The sequence below is a fragment of the Rhineura floridana genome, chromosome 3 (genome assembly GCF_030035675.1).
Source record: "Rhineura floridana isolate rRhiFlo1 chromosome 3, rRhiFlo1.hap2, whole genome shotgun sequence".
NCBI classification, from domain to species: domain Eukaryota; kingdom Metazoa; phylum Chordata; class Lepidosauria; order Squamata; family Rhineuridae; genus Rhineura; species Rhineura floridana.
The window spans coordinates 200,143,252-200,154,689 of NC_084482.1; the positions used below are offsets into that span (position 1 = coordinate 200,143,252).

The 11,438-nt window shown below is 45.8% G+C and overlaps 1 protein-coding gene across 2 annotated transcripts; it reads right to left on the bottom strand.

The window, feature by feature from the left end:
* Nucleotides 1-1,457: 1,457 nt before the first annotated feature.
* Nucleotides 1,458-9,452, bottom strand: LOC133381129 (zinc finger protein 239-like). 2 transcript variants are annotated; one of them, XM_061619728.1, is made up of 4 exons: nt 8,923-9,452; nt 7,519-7,584; nt 5,668-5,766; nt 1,458-4,351 (listed from the first exon to the last, which is right to left on the bottom strand). In XM_061619728.1, exons 3-4 carry the CDS (start codon nt 5,726-5,728, stop codon nt 3,552-3,554), a joined length of 861 nt encoding a protein of 286 aa, XP_061475712.1. In that variant the 5' UTR covers nt 5,729-5,766; nt 7,519-7,584; nt 8,923-9,452; the 3' UTR covers nt 1,458-3,551. The 2 variants fall into 2 exon arrangements, with proteins under 2 accessions (XP_061475712.1, XP_061475711.1); XM_061619727.1 differs by lacking the exon at nt 7,519-7,584.
* Nucleotides 9,453-11,438: the final 1,986 nt, after the last annotated feature.

Here is an 11,438-nt window from a genome sequence, read left to right on the forward strand (position 1 = left end):
TAGGTTCCCCTCCCCCACGCCTATGGATACCTCTCTCTTGAGCATGGGTGGTGCAGTTTTGCCTCCCTTGGCAACCACACTCACACCTGAATACTGGAATGGTATATGAAATAGTAGATCTGTTAGTGTACATAGGTTTATAGAGTACAACAAAAACAGGGCTCTGCTGCCATGGGGCTTACAATCTTCAACAGGCGTGGTTGGGTGACAAAAAAGAGATGGCAGAGGTAGGAGAGGCGGGACAGGGTAAAAATATTATACTGCAGGATGTATTGTTATTTGCTACAACATTACTGGAGCTCATCAAGCAGAGGACATTTGAGCTCTGGGGTACACTTGAGCTCTGAATTTCTTGCATCGTTACGTATGTTGGACTACTCAAGACCCTCTCCAACTCTAGGGTCCTAGGACCACTTGAAGAAATGATGGGAGTGTTGAGAGCTTCATTCCCTCTGCAGTTCCATGATGTCACAGCAATTCATCCAATGCGTGGGCAGCATGGGTCGGTCACACTATGATTTCACCAGAAATTGGCTTAGCACATACAGTATTGATTAATCTGCGTGGAAAAGATGCTGTCAAGCTACTTCAGGTTCTTCCTTTCCACTGCAGCCTTCTAGTACAGTTCCTGCGCATACTCAAAAGGAACTGGAGGCATCCCATTGAGTTCAATTGGATTCCCAGGCAAGGACATGTTTCTGGAATTGCAATCAATGGGTGGTGTTCAACTCCTACTCAGAGAAGACCCATTAAAATGAATGAACCTAAGTTAATGCCTGTTAACATCAATGGGTTTACTCTGATCAGGGCTACCATGGGCTACAACCCTTTGATCCTCTTACCTGGGAATCAGCCCAAGGAATTCAACAGGACTTTTCCTTAGATGCAGTTGGGATTGCACTAGTTCACAACAACCCCTTTGTTTCTAATTATTAACAATATCAGCTAAAAAGTGTACTCTGAATCAAACAACGCTGCCTACTGATGCAAGAAGTCCGTCTGCATTCTGTTATATCAGGGTGGGGAACCTGCGGCCCTCCAGATGTCTGCTGCAAGTGGACTCCCAACTGCCATCAGCCTCAGCCAGCATGGCCAGGAATGAAGGGAGTTTGAACCCAGCAACATCCAGAGCACCACAGGTTCCACATCTTTGCTTTATACCAGCCTTTCCCAACCAGTGTGCCTCCAGATGTTGTTGGACTACAACTCTCATGTTCCTGACCATTGGCAATGCTAGCTGAGGCTGATGGGAGTTGTGGTCCAACAACATCTGGAGGCACACTGGTTGGGAAAGGCTGCTTTATACTGTGGTGCATGACAGCCACGGTCACTCCTATCATTTATGCAAGTTATAATATAGACATGCATTTCTCTTCCATCTCTAACAAGCTGTGTCCATTATTTCACATTAAGCGGTTCAGAAATAGTAACAAAAACATCACAAGAGTGAAGGGTGTAGTCTTTATTTTATGTTCTGCCTCACAACAACCCTGTGAGGTAAGCCAGGGTATTCCCATTTTAACGATGGGTAACTGAGGCTGGCTTGCACAAAGAGCAAGACTTATATTGGGACAGGACATGAATCCAGATAATGCCCACACTCTATCCACTGAAAGCCTCTATCCACTGGGGCACCTGACACGAGAACAACATGATAAAATTACTCAGAAAAAAATGACATGTAAGTTTAAAAATAAGGTTAGGTCTAGAATTAAAGAGGACATAATACAGTGATCAGAAATAGACTTGAATGGCCTGATCCTATGCATGCTTACTCAGGAGCAAGTCCAACTGAATTCAATGTGGTGGAAAGTAACCATGCATAGGAATGCTGACTTAAATGCATTCAAACAAATGGTAAGAAAACACCTGTGCATACTAATTTAGGAAGTTCATTTGCTAGCAACAGGGAAGGACTCCTTTGTTAGACGAAGGGCCGTTAGTGGCAGAGCATCTGCCTTGTGTGCAGAAAGTCCCAGGTTCAATCCCTGGCACCTCCAGGTACGGCTGGGAGGGACTGTCTGCCTGAAAGCCTGACGTGCTGCCAGTCTGTGTAGTCAACACTGAGCTACATGGATGAAGGGTCTGACAGTATAAGGCAGGTTCCTGGGTTAGCCAATTACATCCTTTAAATTTATGAACACAGACAATGACCGCTAGTGTTTCTAAGGCAAAACTAAGAATGTTTTAAAGAGGGCAGTGATTGATTCTCTCTATTGCAGCCTTGTATTTAACTCACCTGGTAGCCACAGGCGGTCAGGAATTCCAGGTAGGTGAATGGGCTGGCTGGCAAAGAAGGGATAGATTGTTCCACTCGTCTGACAGCCTGCTTGGTTTCTCTGCTAGCTGCGGACTGACTCAGAAGGGACCGAGTGATCTGTACCTTCTCCGTCAGCCCACTTGGCAGAAGTCTTTAAAAAAAAAAAACTAGACTAAGCAGCTAGCCACTTGTGTTTCTATGTTAACTGCGGGGGGGGGGGCTTCCCTCCCATGTGGCCAGCATGAAATTGCAAGTTACTAGCCTCTTAGCAGCCACGACAGGGCTGGCCCAAGACATTTTGCTGCTTGAGACAGAACAGCAAATTGCACTCTCCCAAATCAAGGTGGATTAACACCAAAGGCTGGCAAAATTATTCTGGCACCCGAGGCAGAAAGTCCCAAAATTGCCTCTCCCTGGGAGAAAAAACAACAATAAAATTAATTAAATAAAAACAATTTGCTGCACTTTCATTGCACCCAGAATTAGTTGCCTAAGGCAGCTGCCTCGCTGTCTGGGGTAAGTAATAAAAATAAATAAATGCAGGCTAATAACTTCTGCGGGTTTATTTACAAGGCTACTCTAATGATACATAAGATGATACAAAAAAAATTTGTGGACGGAGAAACCTCTCTGGTTCAAGTCAACTTATGGTTCCAGTTGCCACATCCTCGCCGGGAACTCCGTTGAGTAAGGCGTGGATGTTTCTGGAACATGTACAGTCATTTTTAAAGTTCTCTCCCACGAAAGGGCTTTCTCATATGCAAACACGGTTCAACTCAAAACTCCTTCACACCAGGCCTGCACAACTTATTGCCCACTGAACCAAACCCAGCCCATCAGCAGCTTGATAAAACTTCCATGTTTGCTGCCTGTGGAAGGCTGCAAGAAGAGAAGGTTTTCACTGACTACAGGGTCACAAGTTGTGCAGGCCTTGTGTACCCACAAACTGAGCACTCAGAACATCAGGAACCTTCTCCAGAAGTTGTTGGACTCCAAATCCCATCAGCCTTGCCAATAGTCAGGGACGGTGGGAGCTGTAGTCCAGGAACATCTGGAGTGCCATAGGCCTCCCCTAGAGATGTGAAGGCGTGGGGAAAAAATCAGGGAAAAAATGCTTTTTCCACATATTTCCAGGGGGTCAACTGGTTTTTCCCCCCAGTTTTTTTTCTGGGCCTTCACATTTCTAGGCCCCTCATTCCTGATTTGCATGGTTTCAACCCAAAAAGCTTTCTCGCACTTCCAAAGAAGTTTTCATCTTTGAATAAAGCTTTTCTTAACACAGTGAGCCATTTTACATGTCCTCTCCCACTTGGGCTCTCTTGTGCACAGTCAGGCTTGGGTTTGGATCGAAGCATTTGCTGGGCTCCGAGAATTTTGAGAGGCCCTGCCGCACATGGATGCGCTCATGCTTCAGAAGGCCCGAACTCTGCTTGAACCTTTTTCCGCACTGGGGGCATTTATAGGGCTTCTGCCCCGTGTGGTTCCTCTTGTGTCTTGTAAGGCTGGATTTGTTACTAAAGGTGTTCCCGCACTCCATGCACCTGTAAGGCTTCTCTCCGGTGTGGATCCTCTCATGCTTCACAAGGTTTGAACTCTGGGAAAAGCGTTTCCCACAGATCGAGCAGCTGTACGGCGTCTCCCCTGTGTGGGTTCTCCCATGGACCAGGAGGCTGGAACTCTGCTTGAAGCTTTTGCCGCAATCCGAGCACCTGTACGGCCTGAGGCCCGTGTGGTTCCTCATGTGCCTGATGAGGCTGGAGCTCTGGCTGAACCTTTTCCCACAGTTCAAGCAACTGAACGGCTTCTCTCCCGTGTGCTTCCTCTTATGTCTCGTAAGGCTAGATTTGTTGCTGAAGCTGTTCCCACACTCCAAACACTTGTAGGGTTTTTCGCCAGTGTGGGTCCGGTCGTGGGTGAGGAGGGCCGATCTTTTCTTGAAGCCCTTCCCGCACTCGGAGCACTTGTACCGCTTCTCAGCCGCGTTTGGCCTCTCGCAAGTCGTTAGGTCTGATTTGTTGCCAAAGCTTTTGCCATAGACAGAGCAGCAGTGCAGATTCTCTCCTGGGTAGATTCTTTCATGCTCATCGCCGCCTGGAACAGAGAATTGCGTCATTAGCCTTCACCTCATAGGCAGAGAGTCCAGCCGTAGCTCAGTGATAGAGTATCTGACTTGCATGCACAAGGCCCAGCAGTTTCAATCTCCGGGTAGGGCTGGAACAGACCCCTGTCTGAGACCCTGGAAAGCCGCTGACAGTCAGTGCAGGCAACACTGCGCTAAATGGACTGACTTGGTATAAGTCAGCTTCCTGTGTTCCTAAAGGGTCAAAGCAAATAGTAGCTCCCCTGTACAGAAATAACAGTTAACGATGAGGGGAGAGACTCGGTTTGCCATCAGGGGAGGCTGTTTCCACCTGCCTGCCCCACCCTCCAGCCCTGGAAGCCTTCAAACGCAGCTTCTTTCAGAAGACTTTCTGGCCCTTTGGGTTGAGCTATGGGGGTTCGGGGGATGGAAGAGATTTTTGTATCATGCTCATTTATGCTTATATATATATATATATATATATATATATATATATATATATATATATATATATATATATATATATATATATATATTCTTAATGTAGTGATTATACTTTCTATTATGTGTTGTGCTATTGCATTTGCACTATTTGTGTGAACCGCTTTGAGCACATGTGTATTTGTGGAAAATGCGGTATATAAATATATTTAATAATAACAACAACAACATTTGGACAAACTGGCCACCAACTTGGGTGGCTTTAAAAGAGGATTAGACAACTCCACGGGGGATAAGGCTATCAACGGCTACTGGTCGCTATGGCTATGCTCTGCCTCCACAATCACAGGAGGCAGTTGGTCTGAAGGTAAATGAGGCCAGCTCCCAGCTGAAGCTAAGCAGGGTCAGGTCTGGTCAGTGCCTGGATGGGAGACCGCCTGGGAACCATATGTAAGCCGCCTTCAGTTTCTGTCATGAAAAGAAAGGCAAGGTATAAATATAATAAATATAAATAAATAAATGCCTCTGAATACTAGTTGCTGGAGACAGCAGGAAGGGAGAGTGAGTTTCCCACTGGGGTATCTGGTTGACCCTGTGAGAACAAGATGCTGGACTAAATGGGCCACCGGCCTGATCCAGCAGCCGGCCTCTTCTCATGTGGGGAGGGACAGAGCTCTTACATCCTTTCTTTGCCAGCCAGAGCAGTATTTTTTTTTTTTGCAGGCTAATAACTTTTTGTATGCTTATTTAAAAGGGCAGTTTTATTTAAAAAACAACCACCACCATAATAACAACCCAAATAAAAACAAAACAAAACACAACAAGCAAACACGCAGCCGATAACAGAAATATAGAAAAGCAGGGGCTATAATCTAATGCATCCTACCCAATGAGATGGCATCGCCTTCCCGCAAGAGGTCGTCTTCCTGAATGATGTCTCCCGACATAGCTCTTGGCTATAAATCCAGCAAAGCCACTTGCTCCCCTGGGAAGTGCAGAGTTGCATCATCCACGAGAAGAAAAAGACAGGTTGAACACAGTTAGCCAATATGGGGAAATAGACTGAATGGACTTGGAACATGGAGTCTACATTGGCCAGGTTAAAATTGGACAAGCTGAGCCTTAAGCTTCTCAGGTGGCCCCAGGTAATCAATCAGAGTTCAGTATTGTTAAATACTTAAAATCTTTTCTTCTTTTTCTCTGTATTTAGGGTATACCCAGCACCCTAGCCTGTTAGGGGAGCATCTCGTGTATCGGATAAAAGCTGCCGACAGACCATACATTTAAAGCACCTTTCCTCCATCCCAAAGCATCCAGCAAACTAGAGTTTGTTAAGGGAGCTGGGAACCGTAGCTCTGTGAGGGGTAAACTACAGTTCCCAGGATTCTTTGGGGGAAGCCGTGTGCTTTAAATAACATATGGTGTGTGTATGCAGCCAAAGTAGGCCTGCCCCATGAATGGCTGTTCGGAACATGTTTTTTTTTAAAAAAAAAGAAAAGTCAACCAGTATTTATTGATGATGTTATAATGATATGTTTTTACTAAGGCGGGTCTGCCCCCCTGCTTGTTCCACTCACCCACCCCTCACACCCCACTTGCTGCACTCACCCAACCCCACCAACCCCCTATCCTCAGATAACCCCACACCCTTGCCAACCCACTTGCCTCACCTGTTCCTCCACTGCCACCAACCTGCATCACCCCAGACAAACACTGCCACTGTGCAGTGCACCTAGGCCACACACCTGCCTCCTGCCATTCCTGCCCACCCAAGCTGCCACTGCACCTAGACCACCCACTCTTGTGGGTGGCATGAGCAGCATGCAGGTGGCATGCAGCGGTCATGCTGCAGCTTGCAGCACCATCTGTCTGTGGCACTGCAAACTGCACAGCTTACATTTTTATTATATGTATAGATAGATGTTGTACACTACCTGATTAGATCTTTAAATAAAAGTATAAATAAATAAATGCTTTTGCCATGATAAGTTTGTTAGGGCGATTTTCAACCACGTCATGGTCGGACTAAGTTAATGGACTTAAGTGGGTTAATTTCAATGGATCTACTCTGGATATGACTAACACTTGTATCACCCGTGGTCTTCAAGGTAGGGGTAGCCTACGTGATGCCCTCCAGATGTTGTGGACCACAGCCAGCATGGCCAATGGACAGGGATGATGGGAGTTATAGTCCACAACATCCAGAGAGCACCACATTACAGTGGTGGCTGATGGCTATGTCAGTAGAGCAGTGGAATCCACTCTGGGTTCTAGTCTGAACCTTCAAGTAGCCGTCCATGGTGCTGAAACCTATTCCCAAAATACTTTCAACACCTTGGACAGCTCCTTGGAAGATCGGACTAAAACCTGGAGCGGATTCCACCAACCCACTGCCATGGCCACCAGCTGCCATTGCCATATTGGCCACCCTTGGTTTAAAGGTGTCACCCGGCATCTTAAAAACCACAAAGCACCAAGAGTCAGTGTGGTATCATGGTCAGAATGCGAGACTAGGGCTGGAGGAAAAAATCAAGGTCGAAATGCCACGGCTCTGCTATGAAGTTCCCATAGTGCAGTTGGGCCAGTCACAATCCTCTCAGCCTAACCTACCTTCCATGATTGTTGTGAGGATGTCCTGGGAGGGCAGGCTGGAGGAACTATGTAAATCACCCTGAGCTCCTTGGAGTGAAAAAGCCATAAATAAATAAAAGCTCCATAATTAATCGTATGGCATTACCTTTATTAGGACCAACCCAAATGTCACAAAATGGTGGAAACGGTTCAAGTTTCCCAGAACTCTTGACTGGGCGAGTTGTTACAGAAAGCAAGATGTGGGGAAGGAAGGAGGGACAATAAAAAGGGGAAAGAGCGTACAAAAGTTAAGGCTGAATGTTGTAACATTAAGGTCAGCTTTCACACTTAGGCCCCATTTGCTTTATACATTAAAAGCATTGTGACATCACTTTAAACAATCATGGCTTCCCCCAAATAAACCTGGGAACTGTAGCTTGTTAAGGTTTCTAAGAGTGGTTAGGAGACCCCTGTCGCCCTCAGCGACCTACAATTCCCACAGAGGTTTAACAACCGGTCCCTCTTCCCTTGAAACTCTGAGAACTGTAGCTCGAATGAGACGTATTTACAAGGCTATGTTACAGCCAGACATTTTTCTGAGACTTGGCACCTGCAATAAATTCATGCTGCTTTGAACTTTTCTGCCCATCTTGCCTGGAACGGTTGTGTGCAAAACAAGGTTACACCTGCAACAACTCTCACTTCTGCACAACTCTTAAGTATAGGAACATAGGAAGACACCTTATACTTAGTAGGGCAGTGGCAAATTCAGAAGTTCAGGGTCCTTTCATGATAGTCACAGCCACGTCCCCTTCTAAAATTATACAACCTTCTAAGATTATAGAATAATCTGGCCAGGCTGGAATACTGCTTTCTGCCTCTCTGTCACTGTCACCATTTGACTGCCCTTTCTCACTGTCAGATATATTTCTTGAATTACTGAATTCACTGTCTACACTTTTCCTCCTGCTGCTATCAAACTGCTTGATGATGTAGATGGGATACTATCATCAGGATTCACATCTCCCTTCTTTTGGCTACTGGGTTGAGAATGAGATCTTTGTTCATGCCTTCTCCCACAACAACAGACATCCCTAAGAGCCAATCGGCATGAAAGGGGAGTGTGTGAGCTACTGAGAAGAGTCTTCTCAGTGGCTGACTCACTTCCTTCAACTCTGATTGGCTCCAATCAGCCAGGAAGGACAAGGAAGCATGTTAGAAAAATCTTCTCAGTGACCAGCCTGTTCTCCTTTGATGCTTATTGGCTCATAGGATGCTGGAGCCAGAGGGACCCTGCTAGGACCTGGCTCCCAAAAAAGTAAAGGGTCTAAGACCCCCTGAGACATTGGGTGACTACACCCCTGCTTAGAACATTGATCCATCTAGCTCAGTATTGTCTACACTGACTGGCAGCAGCTCTCCAGGATTTCAGGCTGGGGTCTCTCCCAGCCTTACCTGGAGATGCCAGGGATTGCACCTGGGACCTCCTGCATGCAAAGTAGGTGTTCCACCACCGAGCAACCAAAGTCCTTCCCCTCTCCTGTTTTTCTCCCCTAGTAGCCTTTCTTACCTGCCACGCAGCCCTGTGAACGCCTCTCTCCCTTCCGTGGCTTCTTCTCTTCCTGGGCTAGCAGCACCTCCTTCAGACCCTGACTTCTTCAATATCACGCGCGCTTATAAACCACAACGGCAAAGCTTCGCCTTCTACCCCGGCTTAATCAACTACTGTTATAACTAGAATATCCAGCGCACACTCTGGTCTCATCGCCGCAACCACCGAAGTGAACTAGGATTCAAAAGGCGTGCACACATTCATTCAAAAGAACCGCGGCTGCGTGTTTAGAATGCCGAGTTTGCAGACGCAATAATTGGTGAAAGAGCATCCAAGTGCCACTAATCCAAATTAAGAGATCTTACACATGCCTGCGCGCCGGAGCGCACCCAGCAAAGTAAGTTTATATTAATTAAAGGATCTAAATGGAGTCTTTAGGGGCCGTTGTGGGAGAAACGGCATCTAAATCAATCTCGCTGTTTCCCCTTTTTTGTTGTGTTGTGTTTTGTTGTGTCTTTTTTTCCACCCAAAGGCGGCTTTTCCTTTGCTTTCCGCTTCCCCTCATGTGATTGAAGGCAAGCCAGGAGACGGGCAAGTCAAGCCCTTACTAATCTGCTGTTTGAGCACATGGATGAGGGAGGCACAAGGACATTTAGGCAGACGCAGCCTCCCGTTGACGGCAGCCCCCTTGGGCATAAAGCCATGCTGACTGGGGCCGATGAGCCGTGGCACACCAAAATATCTGGAGGGCACCGGGTTGGGGAAGGCTGCTCAGAACAATATTTATATTTGTTTATGTCTGTTTATGGTCTTTAAAATAATATAATAATATAAAATAATATAATTAAGAACATATACAGTAATGCAATTAATTAATACGTTGTGTGCCCCCCATTTTTTTGTGGGTCCATAGCTGTTGAAGGGGAAAGAGGTCTCTCTCTCTCACACACACACACAGAAGAATCCGTCCTTCAAGTGGAAGACCTGGAAGCTCAGCCCTGAACACTCCAAAAATCCTGGGAGCTGTAGTTTACCTCTCACAGAACTACAGTTCCCAGGATATTTTATTTATTTTATTTATTATTTATTTATTGTACTTTTAGACCGCCCTATAGTGACAAGCTCTCAGGGCGGTGTACAACAGAATAAAACCACATTAAATACAGATGAGTGTGGGTACAATAGAGCTATAAAAACATTTTAAAAGCAAGGTTTTATATATGCAGCCTAACTCCTCTACACATACAGAGCGCTGTTGGACTTAGCCTCAAGTTTCCCCTTTTGTCTCTAGTGCATTCTGCATCTGTCAAACATGATGATGCAGAGATGGGACCAAAAAGTCATCCACTAGTGTGGAGAGTTCCCTCAAGTTGCTTGAGATGCAGCCTCATCCTATGTTTACTGAGAAGTCAGGTTTCAACTTGCCCGCCTCTCCCTCAGTCACTGGAACCTTGCCTAGATCTAAACCACAAACTTGAGCCAATGTCCATAAAGAATGTTCTGCACACTTATGTCAGGGCAGACCTTATAGGGCAACCCTATACTGAGAAGACCCAATACATTTTAAACAAAACCCAGAGACCCACAGGAGGAGCAAGAAAAAACACCTGAGTGTCTTGAAGTTATGACTGATTTAATTGTGGATCGGCATTTTACTGCAGTTCCCCGAAGCCTACTAAATGCCTGAAAAAATGTCCCAGTGGCTGTGGAAGATGCTGTTGGCTATAATAACCACGATTGTCCAGATCACAGCAAATTGTGCATGGAAAGAAAGATGTTGTGTGAACCAGCCCTAATATCCATGGTGTGTATTCAAAGCACTGCCAACATTCACAGGTTAAAGGCTGAATGAACTTCACTAACGGGAGAGACTGGAGATGTGTTAATTCCTATCCCTGGAATTGTATAAATTGTTTTTAATATTGGATTTTAAACTATTGTAACATGCCCTGGGACCAACTGGTGAAGGGCAAGTAATACATGTAATCATCCTTATCCTCACCCTCATGAACTCTCCAAAGTTGACATGGGGCAGAACAGTTTCCAGGGGCGTTAACAGTGTTTCTTGTAGGGAAAAAAATAGCAAAAAGTCTTCGGACACCTTAAAGATAAACCTATTTTATTATGGAACAGTTTTTTGTGGACTAGAGTTCATTTTAAAAAACCCACACATATTGTACAGCTGGAAAATATTCAGAAAATGGCAACCAAAATGACCAAGGGGCTGTAACTTCTCCCCTGTAAGGAAAATGTGCAGTTTGTGGATTTTAGTTTAGAAAAAAGGTGAGGGGGGATGATAGAGGTGTATAAAATGATGCATGGGGTGGAGAGTCAGTTTGCGCCAGTTGCGGCTGACAGATATCCTATGTGGGGCAGTTCCATCATGTTGGGGGAGCCTATATCTCAGTGGCAGAGCATCCGCCTCGCATGCAGAAGGCCCCAGTCTGAGTCCTCGGGCATCTCCAGGTAGAATTAGGAGAGACTCCTGCCTGAAACCCTGGAGAGCTGCTGCCTGTCACTGTTGACAGTACTGA